Below are 23,138 nucleotides of genomic sequence, written 5' to 3' on the forward strand. Positions count from 1 at the left end.
GTTTTGAAAATCGCGCCACAGGCTTCAAGTGGCTGTTACGTAGGTGGGACGAATTCGTCCCGCCTAGCCCATAGAGGTTAAATGTGTTTGGCTGAGGTGTATGTAAACTTCCGACTTCAACTGTATGCTTGCTGATGATCTCCAATTGAATTGGTCGATGAATAGAACGCATGTAGAGCAAGTGAAAAAAACAAAACTACTAGTCGTCATGTTGGAAGCAGCTTTATCATGGTCAGAACACATAGATAATATTGTTATTAACCTGTTAGGGCTAGGGGGCAGCATTTGCACGTCTGGATAATTTTTTTTTACCCGATTTAATCTGGTTACTAATCCTACCCAGTAACTAGAATATGCATATACTTATTATATATGGATAGAAAACACTCTAAAGTTTCTAAAACTGTTTGAATGGTGTCTGTGAGTATAACAGAACTCATTTGGCAGGCAAAACCCTGAGACATTTTCTGACAGGAAGTGGATACCTGATGTGTTGTATTACCTTTAAACCTATCCCATTGAAAAGCACAGGGGCTGAGGAATATTTTGGCACTTCCTATTGCTTCCACTAGATGTCACCAGCCTTTACAAAGTGTTTTGAGTCTTCTGGAGGGAGATCTGACCGAACAAGAGCCATGGAACGATGATGTCCTATTAGACACCTGGCGCGCGAGTTCATGTTGGGTACCCTCGTTCCAATACGTTATAAAAGAGTATGCATTCGTCCACCTTGAATATTATTCATGTTCTGGTTAAAAAAGGCCCTAATGATTTATGCTATACAACGTTTGACATGTTTGAACGAACGTAAATATATTTTTTCCCCTCGTTCATGACGAGAAGTCCGGCTGGCTTAGATCATGTGCTAACAAGACGGAGATTTTTGGACATAAATGATGAGCTTTTTCGAACAAAACTACATTCGTTATGGACCTGTGATACCTGGAAGTGACATCTGATGAAGAGAATCAAAGGTAATGGATTATTTACATAGTATTTTCGATTTTAGATCTCCCCAACATGACGTCTAGTCTGTATCGCAACGCGTATTTTTCTGGGCGCAGTGCTCAGATTATTGCAAAGTGTGATTTCCCAGTAAGGTTATTTTTAAATCTGGCAAGTTGATTGCGTTCAAGAGATGTAAATCTATAATTCTTTAAATGACAATATAATATTTTACCAATGTTTTCTAATTTTAATTATTTAATTTGTGACGCTGACTTGACTGCCGGTTATTGGAGGGAAACGATTTCCTCAACATCAATGCCATAGTAAAATGCTGTTTTTGGATATAAATATGAACTTGATAGAACTAAAAATGTATGCATTGTCTAACATAATGTCCTAGGAGTGTCATCTGATGGAGATTGTAAAAGGTTAGTGCATCATTTTAGCTGGTTTTATGGTTTTGGTGACCCTGTCTTTGAATCGACAAAACATTACACACAACTCTTGTAAATGTACTGTCCTAACATACTCTAAATTTATGCTTTCGCCGTAAAACCTTTTTGAAATCGTAAAACGTGGTTAGATTAAGGAGATGTTTATCTTTCAAAGGGTGTAAAATAGTTGTATGTTTGAAAAATTTGAATTTTGACATTTATTTGGATTCAAATTTGCCGCTCTTGAAATGCACCTGCTGTTGATGGAGTGCACCACGGGTGGCACGCTAGCGTCCCACCTAGCCCATAGAGGTTAAGAAGGGTAAGGGAATTACTGTTACAAGAAAATGTTCAGAGTATGTAACATCTAGCACTCTGAATACAGTGATTCAATCCCTGGTCCTATCACACTTAGAGCACTTTCCAGTTATATCAAGTCAAATCAAATTTATTTATATAGCCCTTCGTACATCAGCTGATATCTCAAAGTGCTGTACAGAAACCCAGCCTAAAACCCCAAACAGCAAGCAATGCATGTGAAAGAAGCACGGCGGCTAGGAAAAACTCCCTAGGAAAAACTCCCTAGAAAGGCCAATAACCTTGGAAGAAACCTAGAGAGGAACCAGGCTATGAGGGGTGGCCAGTCCTCTTCTGGCTGCGCAGGGTGGATATTATAACAGAACATGGTCAAGATGTTAAAATGTTCATAAATGACCAGCATGGTCAAATAATAATAATCATAGTAGTTGTCGAGGGTGCAACAAGCACGTCCGGTGAACAGGTCAGGGTTCCATAGCCGCAGGAAGAACAGTTGAGACTGGAGCAGCAGCACGGCCAGGTGGACTGGGGACAGCAAGGAGTCATCATACCAGGTAGTCCTGAGGCATGGTCCTAGGGCTCAGGTCCTCCGAGAGAAAGACAGAAAGAGAGAAAGAGAGAATTAGAGAGAGCATATTTAAATTCACACAGGACACCGGATAAGACAAGAGGAATACTCCAGATGTAACAGACTGACCCTAGCCCCCCGACACATAAACTACTGCAGCATAAATACTGGAGGCTGAGACAGGAGGGATCAGAAGACACTGTGGCCCCATCCGATGATACCCCCGGACAGGGCCAAACAGGCAGGATATAACCCCACCCACTTTTCCAAAGCACAGCCCCCACACCACTAGAGGGATGTCTCCAACCACCAACTTACCGTCCTAAGACAAGGCCGAGTATAGCCCACAACGATCTCCGCCACGGCACAACCCAAGGGGGGGCGCCAACCCAGACAGGAAGACCATGTCAGTGACTCAACCCACTCAAGTGACGCACCCCTCCCATGGACGGCATGGAAGAACACCAGTAAGTCAGTGACTCAGCCCCTGTAAAAGGGTTAGAGGCAGAGAATCCCAGTGGAAAGAGGGGAACCGGCAAGGCAGAGACAGCAAGGGCGGTTCGTTGCTCCAGCCTTTCCGTTCACCTTCACACTCCTGGGCCAGACTATACTTAATCATAGGACCTACTGAAGAGATAAGTCTTCAGTAAAGACTTAAAGGTTGAGACTGAGTCTGCGTCTCTCACATTGGTAGGCAGACCATTCCATAAAAATGGAGCTCTATAGGAGAAAGCCCTACCTCCAGCCGTTTGCTTAGAAATTCTAGGGACAATTAGGAGGCCTGCGTCTTGTGACCGTAGCGTACGTGTAGGTATGTACGGCAGGACCAAATCGGAAAGATAGGTAGGAGCAAGCCCATGTAATGCTTTGTAGGTTAGCAGTAAAACCTTGAAATCAGCCCTTGCCTTAACAGGAAGCCAGTGTAGGGAGGCTAGCACTGGAGTAATATGATCAAACTTTTTGGTTCTAGTCAGGATTCTAGCAGCCGTATTTAGCACCAACTGAAGTTTGTTTAGTGCTTTATCCGGGTAGCCGGAAAGTAGAGCATTGCAGTAGTCCAGCCTAGAAGTAACAAAAGCATGGATTAATTTTTCTGTGTCATTTTTGGACAGAAAGTTTCTGATTTTTGCAATGTTACGTAGATGGAAAAAAGCTGTCCTTGAAACAGTCTTGATATGTTCATCAAAAGAGAGATCAGGGTCCAGAGTAACGCCGAGGTCCTTCACAGTTTTATTTGAGACGACTGTACAACCATCCAGATTAATTGTCAGATTCAACAGAAGATCTCTTTGGTCATCTGCAGCAAATAAAGATATAAAAAAGCTCAATCGCTCATAACAAGGCTGCCAGATAAGCTCTTCATTGCTCTATCCGTATGAATATTAACCAAATGCATCAGAATCTCATGGCTTCAAGTTGAAAACAAATTACTATGCAGTCTTCTGATTTTCTTTAGCAATGTTATATTTTTCAAAATAACACAGTATTTTTCAGGCCAGTTAGTACAAACTGGCAACACGCATAACCACCAAACCAGACAGGCAAATTCAGGGCAGCTAAGAAAACCCAAGCCAAGGACAAATCGCCTTAAATCTACAGTTTTATATAGAACTACAGCTGAATGGAACTCTTTACCAATCCATATTTCTCAGACAAAAAGTATATCCACCTTCAATAATTTTTTTTAAGAACATCTAATGTGATAGACCATATAACTGGATAGGAAATAGAAAGCATCAACTGAATGGTAAATGTGTTTCCAGTCAGGTATTTTAATTGTCTGTATTGGAACACACCAGGGGAACTAATCCTGAGCTGCTCCCACAGACACAGCGTTGTAGACAAGTGTGCGACCGGCAAGTTCGGCATGGTGGCAGCACTTTTACTTTATGTGTTTGTTTTAAATGTTACTGGAAATAATTGCATCTGCTATTTTGATGAAAGAATAGTACATTCTCAGCAACTTCTCAGTCATGCAAACACTTTTGATGGCATCCAGCACTTCGGATTTGGAAGGAATGTTATATACCAGACTTTCATAGCACCTTGGCACAAACCAAAACGATCATCAAAATCCAGCCTGAAATCGCAAATTAATGGTGGAGATCTTATAATAACTCTATGCCTTCTCGTATCGGGTGATATCCATCAATTCCCTGGACCTCACTTTATCACGAACCCCATCAAAACGGCCTATGCACCCATGCAACTCTTGCGAACGGTGGATAAAGAGTAACAGCAAAGCTTTGGTATGTTTGGAATGCGTGCGGTGGATTCATTTAAAATGCAGCGATTCTAGATTTGGGCAAGGGGTCAATGAAGCTTACCGTTGCTGTTGGTGTGCTGTACCCACATGGTGTGTGAGCATTGAAGGTGGAGTGGGACCAGAGGACTTACCAAGGGTGGAGAGTGCACCGGAGGAGGAGCGGTCCACAGCGGAGCGGAGGCAACCAGAGGTGAGTGACGGGGGACACGGTGGTGTGGACGATGGAGTAGCACCTGGGGAGGGGTGCTCCATGGCGACAGGGAGGCCACTGGATGCAGGGCAGTGGGAAGATGGCAGCGCAGTGGGAGGCGAGTTACAAGTGGATCGGGAATTCAATGAGGCCTTTGGGAAGAAGGGCTTACATTTTGTGCACTTAAACGTCCGAAGCCTACTACCGAAGATCGATGAGATACGCCTGTTGGTTTGCAAATCAGAGGTGGGCGTCTTATGTTTTACTTAGACATGGTTAGATTCATCTGTTTGTGACTCAGAAATTGAGATAGGTAATTACTCTGTTGTCAGGAAGGATCGGAATCGAAACGGTGGGGGAATATTTAACTTCTTGGGGCTATGTGGGACGCTAGCGTGCCACCCGTGGTGCACCCTATCAACAGCAGGTGCATTTCAAGAGCGGCAAATTTGAAACCAAATAAATGTCAAAATCCAAATTTTTCAAACATACAACTATCTTACACCCTTTGAAAGATAAACATCTCCTTAATCTAACCACGTTGTCCGATTTCAAAAAGGTTTTACGGCGAAAGCATAAAGTTAGATTATGTTAGGAGAGTACATTGACAATAGCTGTGTGTAATGTTTTGTCAATTCAAAGACGGGCGTCACCAAACCATAAAACCAGCTAAAATGATGCACTAACCTTTTACAATCTCCATCAGATGACACTCCTAGGACATTATGTTAGACAATGCATGCATTTTTAGTTTTATCAAGTTCATATTTATATCCAAAAACAGCGTTTTACTATGGCATTGATGTTGAGGAAATCGTTTCCCTCCAATAACCGGCAGTCAAGTCAGCACCACAAATTAAATAATTAAAATTAGAAAACATTGGTAAAATATTATATTGTCATTTAAAGAATTATAGATTTACATCTCTTGAACGCAATCAACTTGCCAGATTTAAAAATAACCTTACTGGGAAATCACACTTTGCAATAATCTGAGCACTGCGCCCAGAAAAATATGCTTTGCTATACAGACAAACGGCCATGTTGGAGAGATCTAAAATCGAAAATACTATGTAAATAATCCATTACCTTTGATTCTCTTCATCAGATGTCACTTCCAGGAATCCCAGGTCCATAACGAATGTAGTTTTGTTCAAAAAAGCTCATCATTTATATCCAAAAAGCTCCGTGTTGTTAGCACATGATCTAAGCCAGCCGGACTTCTCGTCATGAACGAGGGGAAAAAATATATTTACGTTCGTTCAAACATGTCAAACGTTGTATAGCATAAATCATTAGTGCCTTTTTTAACCAGAACATGAATAATATTCAAGGTGGACGAATGCATTCTCTTTTATAACGTATTGGAACGAGGGTACCCAACATGAACTCGCGCGCCAAAGTCTAATCGGCCATCACCGTTCCATGGCTCTTGTTCGGTCAGATCTCACAGTAAAAGACTCAAAACACTTTGTAAAGGCTGGTGACATCTAGTGGAAGCAATAGGAAGTGCCAAAACATGAATCAACCCCTGTGTGTTTCAATGGCATAGGCTTAAAGGTAATTCAACACATCAGGTATCCACTTCCTGTCAGAAAATGTCTCAGGGTTTTGCCTGCCCAATGAGTTCTGTTATACTCACAGACACCATTCAAACAGTTTTAGAAACTTTAGGGTGTTTTCTATCCATATATAATAAGTATATGCATATTCTAGTTACTGGGTAGGATTAGTAACCAGATGAAATCGGGTACGTTTTTTTATCCAGCCGTGAAAATACTGCCCCCTAGCCCCAACAGGTTAACGTCAGATCGGATTTAAACGCTGATCTGGAGATTGTCTGGCTGGATATCTGCCTTCCTAAAACCAAGCCGATTTTGTTGGGGGTGTGTTATAGGCCGCCCAAGCAGAATGCATTCTATGAAGGTCTTGAAATTGTGTTGTCAAACTATAACGATTCCCTGTTGAAGGAAATCATTTTGTTAGGGGATTTCAATACTGATGTCTACAAAAAGAATAGCCCAACCCACAATGTATTTATGCACTTTTGTAGATCACTTGCTCTGACCCAAATGATTAAAGATCCCACCAGGATATGTGAAACAGTGCAAAATACAATTGACTTAATATTGGTGTCTGATAAATCTAAAATATCGCAGAGTGGAGTAATAGTCTATGGAATAAGTGATCATTTTATTACATTTTGCACAAGGAGGATTTTAAAGATATATTTAAGTGTCACAAAACCGTTTGAATCAGAGGACTCAAAAAATACTGTGTAGAAAGGTTTAGGGAGGAAGTGGGTAAAATTGACTGGTCACCTGTGCTAGATAGTGTAGGCAGTGCCTGGGAAGGCTTTAAATGTAGATTCCTTGATGTGGTGAATGTGATGGCTCCCATTAGATGGGTCAGGGTAAAGCAGAGATCTAGCCCTTGGTTTAATCATGAGATTCTAGAATCTATCCAAGCAAGGAATAAGGCCTCTCAAGAGCTTCATGATTTTGTCCTATATAAACATCACAGAAATGAAGCACAGAGCAGGATGGATGAAGCTAAGAGGGGTTACTTTGCTGAGAAAATCCTTAAACAAAAATGACCCTAAAAAGCTTTGGAAATCATTTAAGGAACTAGGCTGTAGTAGTACTACCAAAAACAAACTAAACAGTATTGGACTGAAAATCAAAGGGGAGATGGCATATGAAAAAGCAGAGGTTGCCAATGAATTTGAAACGTGGATTAATGTGCACTGTCCCTGTAAAAAATAAAATAAACTCAAATTCAACTTTTTTTTTAAACTTCTGTTGCCAGCAAGCTGGTTAGCAAGCTGCCCACCAGTTCTGGTTTGTATGAAAGCAACCAAGTCAAGAAGTATTATGTAGAGTTAGGGGTTCAGCCAAACTATTTTTATTTTGCAAAGGTAGCAACAGCCAAAATAGTCAGTATGCTGGCAAAGCTTAAATGCTCCAAAGCCACAGGCCTGGATAATATTCATGCAAGTTTTCTAATAGATTCTGCTGAGCAAATTGGCCCTTGTATTACATATATCGTTAATCTCTCTCTTGAACAAGGCACCTTTCCCAGGGACATGAAACAAGCTAAAGTTATACCTCTGTATAAGAAGGGGATAAAGTCTGACCCTGGGAATTATAGGCCTGTATCTATCCTCTGTGTAACATCAAAGATCCTGGAGAGAGTTGTACATGAGCAAATGTATGAATATGTTAACAAACAGGGTCTAATGTATGATTTTCAGTCGGGTTTTAGAAATACATACTCCACTGATTCATGTCTACTTTACTTGACTGACTTCATCAGGAAAGATATTGATGAGGGAAATCTGTGTGGAATGGTACTGCTTGACCTACAGAAGGCCTTAGATACAGTTAACCACTGTCTCCTAATCTCCAAACTGGAGGCACTGGGGTTAAGCAGTATCCCTCTAGGCTGTGTGAAGTCCTATTTATCAGGAAGGGAGCAAGTAGTAGAGGTTAATGGTTCACTGTCTCAAGCAAAACCAATGCGTTGTGGCGTTCCGCAGGGGAGCGTGCTTGGGCCTCTGCTGTTTTATTGTATATTAACGATGTGAAAGATGCTTGTTCTTGCCGTCTTTTTCTTTATGCGGATGACTCTACACTTCTGGTGTCTCACAAAAGTAAAACTATGTTGGAGAGCATACTTAGCACAGAGTTTACTAACATTAGCAAATGGCTTGGATATAATAAGCTATCTCTGCACTTAGGGAAAACTGAAGCAATTATTTTGGGATCCAGACCTAAGTTGTGTAGGTCGTCTGAAATCAGAGTGGAGTTAGGAGGTGAGGTGCTGACTACTAAAACCTCTGTTAGCTACTTGGGATGTATCCTTGATGGAAGCTTGGGAGGTGTGACCATGGCCAATAAGGTGCTAGGGAAGGTTAATGCCAGGACTAAGTTTTTGGCTAGAAAGTCCAAGCTGCTTGATAAGGACTCCATGAAAGTGCTAGCTACTGCCCTCATTCAATACCATTTTGACTATGCTAGTACTTCCTGGTTTGGGGGCTTATCTAAACTTATGAAGGGGAAGCTCCAGATAGCCCAGAAAAAGCTGATCAGGGTAGTATTGAAGGTGAGTCCACATACTCACATAGGCAGGAGCTGCTTTCAAGAACTAAACTGGCTGGCTGTTGAGGCTAGGGTGTCCCAGATTTGACTAGGTTTGGTTTACAGTAGTATTTATGGTCCTGCGCCCAGATATCAAAGTGATTACTTTCCTCGTGTTAGGGATGCACACAATCACAGCACCAGATCAGGTGTTGCTGATGTGTGCTTATACAGGTTCAGGAGTAATGCTGGGAAAGGTACTTTCTTGTATACTGGAGCCTCAGAATGGAATGAGTTGCCTCTGCCTATAAAAACAACATCCTTTCTGGACAGCTTTAAAATCAAGTAAAATATGTTTGATGTCTTCTGTGCCCATATGAATAACCCCTATGATGTTCCTCTTCTATGTTTTTGTTTTATTATTTCACTGCCATACTGTTTTTGATCTTCTCTAGCCATCTTGTCTCAAGAGGACCACAATGGAAATAAGTCCCAGACTTTGTGTGTTATCCTCGATGATTTTATTCATGTGCATGTATGGCTTTTAAGTTTTATGTGTGCTTGTTTTTTTTTAAATGGTCGAATTAATAAACTTAACTAAACTAAAAAAAAGTCTCCTTGATGAATGTTTGTGAAGTCTTGATTTGTGGTTGGTTGTAATGTCTTGTTAATTGGTTTTGGACCCCAGGAAGATTAGCTAGTGTTACGGCGTTAGCTAATGGGGATCCCAATAAACATTACAAATTGGATGCATCCTAGATCAGCACTCCTACTCTGTGAGGCTTTGTGAATGTGGGCCGGCATCGTTGAGTGCACTTTACTTGTGAGTGGTCATGCTGCTTGCATACTGCCAAAGCACTCATTTAGCAAACACGCTGACCTGCCCTAAAATTGCTGCTTTAAAATGAACATTAAACGAAGTGTAGCTCCTTTTTAACTTCACTGTCCCATAGTTTGAGTTTATCCCTTTTTAAAGGCATAACTCTATTTTGACAGGAATTCATTTTTAAACTTAAACTTCTTGGTTAAGGTGCGGGGGAGCATAGCGAGCGCGGTTATTCTATTTAAGTACAGTCTTCTTTCCAATTTCATGTCTCATGCTCAACAGACAGTAGGAAATAAAAACTGAATGCGTATATGAAATATATAAACATTGCCTTTAGAAGTTTGACAAGAAAAGCATTCTGCTGAAGCATTTCATCAGTATTATGTAATGCCCATTAATTGTGGTCAACATACCAGTTGACCAAAATTAAAACTTTATAAACTTTAGATGGATTTATTGGTACAGCTCAACAGGATTTTGCTTTCATTGTCCGATCCTACAGTAGTATCATTATATCCCAAAAAGCACCAGAGACCAGCACTAATAGCATTGTTATTCAGATTGAAATTAAAAACAGTAATGCATTTAACAATTATTGTAACGCTCGTCATTAGAAGGAGAAGTGGACCAAGGCGCAGCGTGGTAAGTGTTCATGATACTTTATTTCAAGAAACACTCAAACAAGAATAACCAAAAGCAACAAAATGAAAGCGAACAGTTCCGTCAGGCATAGACGCTAATCAGAAAATAACCTCCCACAAACACAGGTGGAAAACAGGCTGCCTAAGTATGATTCCCAATCACAGACAACGATAGACAGCAGCCTCTGATTGGGAACCACACTCGGCCCAAAAACAAAGAAACAAAAAACATAGACTTCCCCACCCGAGTCACACCCTGACCTAACCAAACATAGAGAATAATAAGGATCTCTATGGTCAGGGCGTGACAGTACCCCCCCCCCCCCCCCCCTCCCCAAAGGTGCGGACTCCGGCCGCAAACCTGAACCTATAGGGGAGTGTCCGTGTGGGCATCTCCTCTTGGTGGAGGCTCCGGTGCAGGACGCAGATCCCCCTCCACTTGGAGCTCCCCCCACTTTTGTGGAACCGGACCCTGGATCGCCGCCGGAGACTCCGGGCTGCGGACTGTCACCGGAGACTCCGGGCTGCGAACTGTCGCCGGAGACTCCGGGCTGCGGACTCGCCGGAGACACCGGGCTGCCGCAGGAGACTCCGGGCTGCGGACTGTCGCCGGAGATTCCGGGCTGCGGACTGTTGCCGGAGACTCCGGACTGGGGACCATCACTGCAGGCTCCGGACTGGGAACCATCGCTGCAGGCTCCGCGCCATGGATCGTCACTACAGGCTCCGCGCCATGGATCATCACTGGAGGCTCCGGGCCATGGATCATCACTGGAGGCTCCGGGCCATGGATCATCACTGGAGGCTTCGTGCCATGGATTATCACTGGAGGCTCCGGGCCATGGATTATCACTGGAGGCTTCGTGCCATGGATCATCACTGGAGGCTTCAGACCATGGATCATCACTGGAGGCTTCGGACCATGGATCATCACTGGAGGCTTCGTACGTGGAGCCGGAACAGGTCTCACCGGACTGAGGAGATGTACTGGCAGCCTGGTGCGTGGAGCTGCCACAGGGGTTACCAGGCTGGGGAGACACACTGGAGGCCTAATACGTGGAGCCGGAACCGGTCTCACCGAACAGGGGAGACGCACTGGAGGCCGGGAGCGTGGAGCAGGCACAGGGCGTACCAGGCTGGAGAGACGCACTGGAGACCAGGTGCGCGGAGCTGGCACAGGATATACTGGGCCATGGAGGTGCACTGGAGGTCTGGAGCATAGGGCTGGCACAACCCGTCCTGGCTGGATGCTCACTTTCGCCCGGCAAGTGCGGGGCGCTGGCACAGGACTAACTGGGCTGTGAAGGCGCACTGGCGACACAGTGCGTAGAGCTGGCGCAGGATATCCTGGACAGAGGAGGCGTACTGGAGACCAGGAGTGCTGAGCCGACACAACTCGTCCTGGCTGAATGCTCACTTTAGCCCGGCAAATGCGGGGCGCAGGCACAGAGCGCAACGAGCTATGAATGCGCACTGGAGATACAGTGCGCATCATCGCATAACACGGTGCCTGACTGGTCACACGCTCCCCACGGTAAGCACGGGGAGTTGGCTCAGGTCTAAACCCGGACTCCGCCAATCTCCCCATGTGCACCCCCCCTAAACATTTTTGGAGCTGCCTCTCGGGCTTCCGTTGTTGCCGTGCTAATTCCTCGTAGCGTCGCCGTTCCTCTTTTGCTGCCTCTATCTCCTCCCTTGGACGGCGATACTCCCCAATCTGCGTCCAGGATCTCCTCCCATGTCCACTCCTCCGGGTCACGCTGCTTGGTACATTTTAGGTGGGATGTTCTGTAACGCTCGTCGTTAGGAGAAGTGGACCAAGGCGCAGCATGCTAAGTGTTCATGATACTTTATTTCAAGAAACACTCAAACAAGAATAACCAAAAGCAACAAAGCGAAAGCGAACAGTTCCGTCAGGCACAGACGCTAATCAGAAAATAACCTCCCACAAACACAGGTGGAAAACAGGCTGCCTAAGTATGATTCCCAATCAGAGACAACGATAGACAGCAGCCTCTGATTGGGAACCACACTCGGCCCAAAAACAAAGAAACAGAAAACATAGACTTCCCCACCCGAGTCACACCCTGACCTAACCAAACATAGAGAATAATAAGGATCTCTATGGTCAGGGCGTGACAATCAATCAAGTTTGGTTTTCATCCAGTCAGTTATTGGGAGATGTCATTGCATGCTACGCTATAACAAGCTCTGTTTTAATCATCTTATGGATTTGTTGATTTACAGCATTACAGATCACAGACATGAATTTGAAACTGATATAAAGTTAGACAATCAGAGTTGGGACTATATGTTCAGACACCTTCTGCAAATTCTGAGCAATTAGAATGTCCCAAAGAACTTGAGCCAACATTGTGTCCTTCCCTTTCACATTGTTTTTATGATAGTCAATAACAAAAGCCCTCAACACGCAGGGTGTGAGAATATCTGTAAATAGGTTAATTAATTCTGCATTTTAACACTTCCGTTTGGACTCCACTAAGTACATGGCCACTATGTGTGTTAATTCTATTGTATATCTGGACACTTCTGTTTCCACTCCACTATAGCCACAGGTTATTTTAGGACACCAACAATAACATCCACCCCTTTTCAGGACAACACAGAACAGTAGAACAATTATGGTGTCCCATCTAGGAAACCTATGAACATCTTTGTCCTGGAGGTAAAGCATCAACAATGTCTGCTGTCCTGACATACACAACCTATCATGATTAGCCGGGAGGTTTTGAAAGTGCAGGGTCATGCAAGTACTTCTCAAACTATAGTGCCTCATTACTTAAATTATTTACATAATTAATACAAAAGGAGGGGACTTAAATCCTAGGATTGAACCCGAGGAACAATAGTTTGTCTCTGTGGTCCTCCAATTCAAAAGTAGTCTAGACGAGATAGCTGCTATAGCAACACAGATTCTGAAGTGAGTTATTCCCCGATTCATATGCATATCCCCGAAAAAGAAATGACTGAAGTTCTCATATTAGTACTAATTTCCTATTATTTTACATGTTAATAAAAAGCCCATTGTGTGGATTCAGAAGCAAAGAGCGAAAATTGCACAATTTACCTTTCATTAAGCATTAACAACTATTACATATCGTCATGGGAGAAATAATCAGGTTCACTCTCCTGAGTTGCACTCTTCCATCACATGTACAGTTGTTTCTCAAGATCTTGCACACAAAATAAATGCTATTGAGCCCCACTACTCACTACTACACTGTCTGAGCCAAGGACTACATGTTTTCTGATAAGTTTTAATTACAATACTGGGTGGGGTGAATATATTTTATATGACATACAATATTTTTTGTTAACTAGTAAACAATGTCTGCTAGTTAGTTTTTGCTACCATGTGGGTTTTAGCTTGCTTGAGCCTGCTAACTGAGGAGTGTTAATTCACCTGTTTCCATACATGTTTCATTATAAAACATTTATCTTACAAAGGAGTTGTTTAACTGCTTAACTATGTATCTGTACATGGAATTGGAATTGTATTTACTCATTTTTTTCCCTAAACTTTACAAGAAAATGCCATGGACACTATCTGATGTGTGGAGACATTTCACTGCAGCTAACATTTCACTGCAGCTACTGTAGAAGGAAAAGCTGTGTACATTTGCAAATACTGTGCCAAATCATGTGTGAAGAATGCAACAAAGGTGCAGAATCATCTGGCCAAGTGCATAAAGTTCCGTCAGCACTCACAACAAGCAACCTTTGACAAAAGTCCCTCTACTTCTATTTGAGGTGAAAATTATGAATCAGACAACTTATCGATAGCAACAGCTCACGGTCCTCCTGGAATCAGACGTTTTTTTTTTACTCAATGGGGGAACGTAGAGAAATGCTGATGAATGTCTTGCTCGAGCTGTGTATGCAACTGGTTCACCTCTGATGCTCACAGGCTATGTATTGGAAGAGATTTCTGAATGTTCTTTGCCCAGCATACACCCCTCCAACCAGACATGCTTTATCTACTCATTTGCTGGATGCAGAGTTCAAGTGAAGGTCAAGCAAATCATAGAGAAAGCAGACTGTATTGCAATCATCTCCTATGGGTGGTCGAATGTCCATGTGCAAGGAATAATTAACTACATCTCCACCCCTCAACCAGTATTCTACAAGAGCACAGACACAAGGGACAACATACACACCGGTTTCAACATTGCAGATGAGCTGAAGGCAGTCATCAATGACTTTGGACCACAGAAGTGATTTGCACTGGTGACAGCCTATGCTGCGAACATGAAGGCTGCTTGGTCTAAAGTGGAGGAGTCCTACCCTCACATCACACCCATTGGCTGTGTTGCTCATGCATTGAATCTGCTCCTTAAGGACATGGCACTGAAAACAATGGATACACTCTACAAGAGAGCCAAGGAAATGGTTAGGTATGTGAAGGTTCATGAAATTATAGCAGCAATCTACCTCACCAAGAAAAGTGAGAAGAATAAGAGCACCACATTGAAGTTTCCCAGCAACACCCATTGGGGTGGTGTTGTCATCATGTTTGTCAGTCTCCTGGGGTGGAAGGAGTCTCTCCAAGAAATGGCCATATCACTGTCTGCCGATACGAACAGCCCCATCAAGAGTATCTTCCTGGATTATGTATTTTGGGAGAGAGTGGTAAACAGCCTGAAACTCCTGAAACCTATAGCAGTAGCCATTACACGGATTGAGGGAGACAATGCCATTCTGTCTGATGTTCAGATTCTGCTTGCAGATGTAAGAGAAGAAATCCGTACTGCCCTGCCCACTTACCTGTTGCTCCAAGCAGAGGAAACTGCAGTTCTGAAACACATCAAAAAGTGTGAAGACTTCTGCCTGAAGCCCATACACACCGCAGCGTACATGTTGGACCCCAAATATGCTGGCAAGAGCATCCTGTCTGGTGCAGAGATCAATAAGGCCTATGGTGTCATCACTACCGTGTCTCGCCACCTTGGCCTGGATGAGGGCAAAGTTCTATGCAGTCTGGCGAAGTACACTTCCAAGCAAGGACATTGGGATGGCAGTCGTGCCAACATATCTCATCAGCCACTTGGTGGAAGGAACTTTGTGGATCTGAGGCTCTTTCCCGTTGCCTCCATCACTCTCCAAATCTCACCAACATCAGCTGCCTCAGAGCGCAACTGGTCCTTGTTTGGGAACACAGGCACCAAAGCATGCAACAGGCTGACCAACACAAGGGTTGAAAAATTGATGGCCATCTGCGTAAATTTGAGGCTTTTTGAGCCTGACAACGAGCCATCCTCAACAAGGTTGGAAAGTGACAGTGAAGATGAGGCCTCAGTCTGATGTTCAAGAGGTGGACCTTGAGGAGGTCCAGGGAGAAGACATGGAAGCCTGAGAGTAAGACAGCCAAAGTTTTAGTTTCTAGACTATCATTTTACAGATGTTGAAAATGTTTTTTGGAGATGCGATGGATCATTGGGGATCATTCAATATTCCCTTTCTTTTGTTGTTCAGCATGAAGGAAAAAGGAAACCGCACACTGCTCGATAGGATCACTGATATTTATTAAGCTTACGTATCAGCCTCACGGCCTTCGTCAGAGCTTTTGTGAATTTTCTAAAAACAGCACCTCTATGTAGACCTAGCCCCACCCACATCCATTCCATGCATGGAAAGGGGTTGGAGGCAAAGGAAAAATAAAGTGCTACCAAACATAACAATATGCATTACAAACACTACAAAAGTGTGTAAATAAGACGCATTAAACGCGTCCATAAAACCACAATGAGGACAAAGCAAGTTTCCATTAATCATTGGGTACATCATACAAAAAAACAGAGTTATCTTAAATAGGCACATAATTCATGTTCAAATTCACAACATAACCTACATAGTCATTTCAACATTAAGTCCTTTTAGGAAATAATGTCTGGAGGGTGAAAATCCAAAAACATTCTCTTTTGCTCAGAGTATTATTAATATCACCTCCCCTGTCTGATATCTTGACTTTCTCTATGCCACAAAATCTAAAAAGGTAGAAATGTCATGTTTTAGGTCATTAAAATGTACTGCGACTGGATAATCCCTGTCGTGTCGCCTGATTGAATTTATGTTCACCAATTCTCTGTTGGAGAGAGCGGGAGGTCTTACGACATAGAGCCCACATGGACATTTAATAATGTAAATGACATGGGTGGTACACGTAATGATATCATTTATGATATGCACTGTCAATTGTGGGACCTTATATAGACATGTGCCTTTCCAAATCATGTCCAATCAATAACATTTACCCCAGGTGGACTCCAATCAAGTTGTAGAAACATCGAGGATGACCAATGGAAACTGGATGCACCTGAGCTCAATTTCAAGTCTCAAAGCAAAGGGTCTGAATACTTATGTAAATGAGGTATCTGTTAACACATTCCCTAAAATTGGAAAAACTTTTATTATGGGGTTGTGTGTAGATTGCTGAGGATTTTATTTTAACCCATTTTAGAGTAAGGCTGTAACGTAACAAAAATGTTGAAAAAGTCAAGCAGTCTGAGTACTTTCCACAGGTACTGTATTTTTGTTCAGTATAGGTAATCTGGGAAGAGAGGTACACATTCTCCATTTGATTTTCAGAAAACCATAAAGACTGAAAGGCAGCAGTTTCTTAATTTATGCAGTAGAATAGCACACCATTTAGGGTTTCTGCTTTCCCCACTAGGTTCCCTTCAAAGTTCAGTGCTCAAAAACTTGTGATTGAAAGCTATTTTATTCAGACATGTCCCAAATAAAGATTAACATTAAGATCTTACATAGTCATATAAATCTTTAACTCACATTCATAGCAAAATGCCACAGACAACACACCATAAATATTTTCAGTAGAGTATGACCATTTGAAATTACTAATACATCTTCCCTCTTAACATTCGGAATGCCCTTGAATTCGTCAAACTATTGAATACGTGACAACATATGTACCAGCAACAGCTGAACCCTCATTAACCAGGTGATAAAGTGCTCCATTAGATGTACAGACAAAACTGAAGGACTATCAGAGACAAACATACTTCACCATCCAGGGCCTTGTTCAGGAGGGTGTAACATTACAGAACATTCAGATAGGAATGTATTGTCCAGAACAGATGACTGTCTGAGACAGAATAGGGGATCATGAATCAGCTCTGTCCATTACCTTTCCATCGGAAACATTCAGAACACATCACTTCACTGAATACACCTCAGGACTCCTTTAGGATGGCCATTCCTGTATAAACGCTGCCACCTAGGGGTTATATTGATTCTTTGTTACACATTGGAGAAGGCCGTCAACATTGATCCAGTCAGGACAACACAGGAGGCTACTATGAAGATTGAACAGTTTACCAAGCCCTGAAAAAAGACAAGCATTAGTTAATACAACAAATGATGGCATGTCACACTGGAAACTCCGTGTCAAATTGGGTTGGCACAGGGTAAGCATAATGTGAGTGGAATGGTGTTGAAAAAGGGGGCATGCATAAGAGCAACAGGATGTAAAATATCCAACATTGGGCAAGCTAATCAGAACTAAATGATACTCAATCAGCTGGTGTCAAAAAGCGATGGCATGACCAGCTACTTCAAAATCTGCACAGCAAGGTTTGTTTTACATTTGGAAATTCTAGGGCAAAAACGTAATTTAGAAAATTAACATGGAACTTGATTTTATCTGTCCACAAAATTACATAAATGGGTTCATACTTCAATTTCAGCAATTGTCAAGTGTGCCTTGTTCCCAGAAGCTGAGGAAGTTTCTTAGACGAATAAATCCACTAAATTTGCTCACTCCGGGATACTTACTTTGACTTCTTTGAAAACCAGACTTCCCCACAGAGCTGCAACTAGACAATTACCCTAGATAGAGGAATTCTGTTAATTGGAATTATTGGATCACTTACACCTTCATGTTTACAAAGCACCATTGTCAGGTTCTCTACATTTAGCATTACCAGGAACAGTAGCACATTTTCAAGAAACTGACAGTGGCGCAAACTATATTCTGTAAGAAGACATCACCAAATCTCAATGTCAAAACCTATACAAGGACATAAGCACATGTGCTATACGAAGTATGAGTCATCTAGCAATAACACTACATGACCTAAGTATGTATACCTGCTCGTCGAACATCTCACTCCAAAATCATGGGCATTAATATGGAGATGGTCCCCTCTTTGCTGCTATAAACCCCTCCCCTCTTCTGGGAAGGGTTTTCACTAGATGTTGGAACATTGCTATTGGGACTTGCTTCCATTCAGCCACATGAGCATTAGTGAGGTCAGTCCATATGTTGGGCATTTAGGCCTGGCTCAGTCAGCTTTTCCTGTCATTCGCCAAACCCTGACCCGTACGTGTCAGGCTGCCAGATGGTGAAGCGTGATTGATCACTCCAGAGAACGCGCTTCCACTGCTCCAGAGTCCAATGGCGGCAAGCTTTACACCACTCTAGCCGACACTTGGCATTGCGCATGGTGATCTTAGGCTTGTGTCTGGCTGCTCGGCCATGGAAACCCCATTTCTTGAAACCCCCGACAAACAATTAGTGCGCCGACATTGCTTCCAGAGGCAGTTTGGAACTCGGTAGTGTGTTGCAACTGAAAAGACTTCACGCGCAACATGCATCAGCGGTCCCATTCTGTGTGGCCTACCACTTCCCGGCTGAGCTATTACTGCTACTAGATGTTTCCACTTCACAATAACAGCATTTACAGTTGACCGGGGCAGCTCAAGCAGGGCTGAAATTTGACTGACTTTTTGCAAAGGTGGTATCCTACGATGGTGCCACAACGAAAGTCAAAGCCTTTAAGGCCAGTCTACTGCCAATGTTTGTCTATGGAGATTGCATGGCTGTGAGCTCAATTTTATACACCTGTTAGCAACTGGTATCACTGAAACAGCCAAATCAACTAATTTGAAGGGGTGTCCACACATAAAAGTATGTCAGGGGGCATCCCAGAGGTGTACTTACTGCACAGACGATGGGAAAGGTGACCACGGCACTAAGGTAGTTATTAGCCAGAAACCAACAATAAGTGGCCAACGTCCACATCAGACCTGACAAAAAGCCTGAACATAGGAGAATGAGATTTAGTGACACCCTACTTAACATGCTTTACAAAACAATATATTTTACATGGCATTATCAATCCCGGCCCAATTCTTTAACCAAGCGTTTCTCAACTCTGGTCCTCAAGTACCCCCAATAGTACATATTTGTTGTGACACTGGACAAAAACTCCTGATTCAATTTGTCAAGGGCTTGATGATTAGTTGACAAGTTGAATTAGGAGTTTTTGTCTGGGGCTACAACAAAAATGTGTGCCGTTGGGGGTAGTCAAGGACTGGAGTTGGGAAACACTTCTAAGCCAGCCCTGGACTCAATCTGCCCTCATGGATGAGGATAGACACCCCCATGATTGTATCAAGCCCATACTTTAAGGGGGGGGGGGGGGGTAGAAATATAGGGCACAGTTCAGGAAGAGGAGATAATTAGAATTTGAGTGGAGAGTGAGCACCTGGCAGGATGGCTCTGGAGAACACCCTGGGTCTGTTCCTCATGGCTGCACAGTAGATGGAGAAATACACCGTGCTGGTGAGGTAGATGCCACAGCACATGGCAAACACATAGTCGAGATCTAGGAAATGGGGGGCATATTAGGTTGACAATAGAGAATATGTAAACTTAGCACGTTGTTTAGACTAAACCCTCTTCAGCATTACACAGACTACTGAGTTTAATGTGTGATTGGCTACAGTCTCTAGGATCCTTCCACCTAGCACCTCACCGTATAGACTGGCTCCATAGCAGATGCTGTCGTGGACCGCTGCATGGCTTTTTATGTAGAGGATTGGAACAAAGGAGGCCCCATACAACAGGCCTGCTACAACAGCCAACAAGCAGCCTCTAAAGTCAAAAGGGTGGTGAGAGAGTTTCTATGACTGCATTGAAAATTACAAGACAACTAAACGAGCTGTAATTTCTCATGTTGAGTTAGCCCCATGTCCAAAAGTCAAAAGGAAATAAATGTTCAGTTGAGTAAGTCATGTCCCAACATGTAACTAGAACCCAAATCAATTGACTTCAGCCCAGCTCCAACTACTCAATTGTGAAAGCAAAGAGCATGAGTGATTAAGGGGTGTACTCACACACAGCGCTTTCTCTTTGCTCCCATGACATCCACCCAGGACTCCGAAGGCCCATAGACACCAGAATTCACAGTCTTAAGTAGACAAAATAGTCAAGTCAGTAGTGTAGACAATAACTCAGCACAGCAGTTTCCCATGGTCATCTCAATACAAACTCAAAAAATACATTTCTGCAGTTGTGACAAGTCTGTCCTGTGGTGGCAGAAGAATTGATCATTCAACTTTTCACCCCACGGATTTTTCTAGAGAGCCGTTACAATAAGTGTCACGAATGACATACATTTTAGACAAACCAGTCATTAGCTGATGTGTGGTAATGTCTTGGGTGTTATATCTTGTCTTGCTGTGAAGTTGCTGTGTGGTACGTGTTATGGTACACTTTCATGTCATCGTTGCTGCTGTCTGACATGTATCCAAAATGATTGCCCCTCAGATTATTTTTTTAATTCAACTGAATTGATACTGCATGGCTATTGAGCAAAAGCGTTTAGACTTCCAAACATCAAGCATAATTACCCTGTTAATCAGTAAGGGGGTGGATTCTGAATGTGGAAGTTCTCCAACATTAGTCTTCACAAAGAAAAGGATGAGTCCACTGGAAACAAAAATAAATTGTAAATGCAATACGATTGTCATGGGAGTTTCAAAGACTATATAAAGTTATTAACAAATTGACCAGTGACAAGAGTATTACTCTGAGGTATTGGATTAGGTGCTTTCATGACTCATTACCTCAACAAGCACAAACCAGCACCACAGTAGTTCAATACTGGTCTGGCAACATCCTGTGCTTCAATACCAAACCATCCAAACCTGTTGAAAAAAAAGATTTAAATTACCTCACTCAATTGCTGGACTAAGAACATATTCCCAATGGAAATTGTATTTTGAAACTAAATATGAATTGCCCTTTCAAAATGTAAAATATGAGGACTTACTGCACAAAAAAATATATAAAAAAAAATAAATAAAAACTTACCTTGAACTTATCCATCCCATCAGCAAACTGCTGGATCCCCAAATACAAACTCCAAGTCCAAGGCCAATGGCTTTCACTATGGGGACGACTGTTAAACTGCCTGTAAACATTGATGAAAACATTTCAGTAGTTCAGATTGTAGGCCCAATTTATGTTTGTGTGGAAGTTACAGTACAGCTTGAAAGTTGGAATCATACCTGTGGCCCAGACTGCTCCTCCCAGCATTGCCAACGGATGGAATTTGGGAGAGTCGAGTATCAAGTCACCAATCATCGAAACTACCAATATGGATGCACAGTTCACCCACTGGAAAAACATCCCTGAAGATTTATGTTAAAATATTACAAGATGGTCAAACGAGAGAAGTTAAAAAACATGCATTATGAATTTTATGGATCTCTTACCATCACCAGTTTCTATCCTTTTGACAGGGATAAAGTTGCTGCCATACAAGATCACAGCAATACTGTTTGCAACAAAGCCGTAAGCCATTCCAGTCATGTTTAATGAACCGAGTAAAGGTAATCTTCTTACTTCAATGTTCATTGTAGCATTTTCATCAACGTGCACATCTGAAGAATGTTACTGAATTTAGTCAAGGACCAATTATCAGCATCAAGTACTCCAATAATACCCATTGACAAAAATATTGAGTGACAAGTTAGAGAAAACAAACTACTTCAGATAAATTAGGTTTCACCATTGTAGGCTGGTTTTGAAAATGTTTTTTTTATTTTTTAAATCACTTCATATGTTACTATTATAATTATACAATTTTGAAATTAATGTGAACCTTTAGCTACATACAGCAATATAAAACAGGATTAAACTAGTATTGTCTGGAAGATTGTTCAAGCAACCAGCCCTACAGTTTCTTCAACATGCACTGCAGATAAAGATCATTTCAAGGCAGCATGCATTGTTTATTTTTACCATCTCAAGCATCTGTTTGCTAGCACATAGGTGTATGGTGAGTAGGCTACATACCTTGTTCAACTTTCTCTGCTTCTGAGAAATTCCCCAGAGACCACATCATGACAGCAATTAGGAGAAAAAGTTTAAACATGTTTACATCTAGCATTTCTGCCACCATCAACAATAACCGGTTTCAAAACCTGCACAGATGATCGGCCATGTGTTAACGACAATACTTGCCGTTCCACAACAAGGAATAATGCTGCAACAGCTGACACTAATTAAGATAGGCAATCAATTAGGCTGCTGGGCTTAACTTTGGGTGTGTTCCCCAGTGGTGATACTGACGATCTTTCGGTATAGATGGCTTGTTTACATTGCAGGTTAGGATAATTAACGTGACAGGCTAGGATAGGTAACGTGGCAGGTTAGGATAATGAACGTGGCAGGTTAGGATAATGAACGTGGCAGGTTAGGATAATTAACGTGGCAGGTTAGGATAATTAACGTGGCAGGTTAGGATAAATAACGTGGCAGGTTAGGATAATTAACGTGGCAGGTTAGGATAATTAACGTGACAGGTTAGGATAATAACGTGGCAGGTTAGGATAATTAACGTGACAGGTTAGGATAATTAACGTGGCAGGTTAGGATAATTAACGTGATAGGTTAGGATAATTAACGTGGCAGGTTAGGATAATTAACGTGATAGGTTAGGATAATAAACGTGGCAGGTTAGGATAATTAACGTGTCAGGTTAGAAGAACTAACACAGCAGGTTAGGTGAATGAGGTTAAGGTCAGGAAAAGAGTTAGG

General features: G+C 42.4%; 1 protein-coding gene across 1 annotated transcript; it reads right to left on the reverse strand.

Annotated features, from left to right (window-relative positions):
• Nucleotides 1-16,444: 16,444 nt before the first annotated feature.
• Nucleotides 16,445-22,762, reverse strand: LOC106611565 (transmembrane protein 144). Its single transcript, XM_014211914.3, has 12 exons — nt 22,395-22,762; nt 21,812-21,979; nt 21,605-21,727; nt 21,408-21,507; nt 21,161-21,241; nt 20,945-21,023; nt 20,429-20,502; nt 20,068-20,186; nt 19,798-19,917; nt 19,251-19,348; nt 18,083-18,136; nt 16,445-17,632 (listed from the first exon to the last, which is right to left on the reverse strand). The coding sequence occupies exons 1-12, from the start codon at nt 22,498-22,500 to the stop codon at nt 17,549-17,551; spliced, it is 1,206 nt and encodes a 401-aa protein (XP_014067389.2). The 5' UTR covers nt 22,501-22,762; the 3' UTR covers nt 16,445-17,548.
• Nucleotides 22,763-23,138: the final 376 nt, after the last annotated feature.

This window comes from Salmo salar, chromosome 09, assembly GCF_965601325.2.
Source record: "Salmo salar chromosome 09, fSalSal1, whole genome shotgun sequence".
Lineage (NCBI taxonomy): Eukaryota > Metazoa > Chordata > Actinopteri > Salmoniformes > Salmonidae > Salmo > Salmo salar.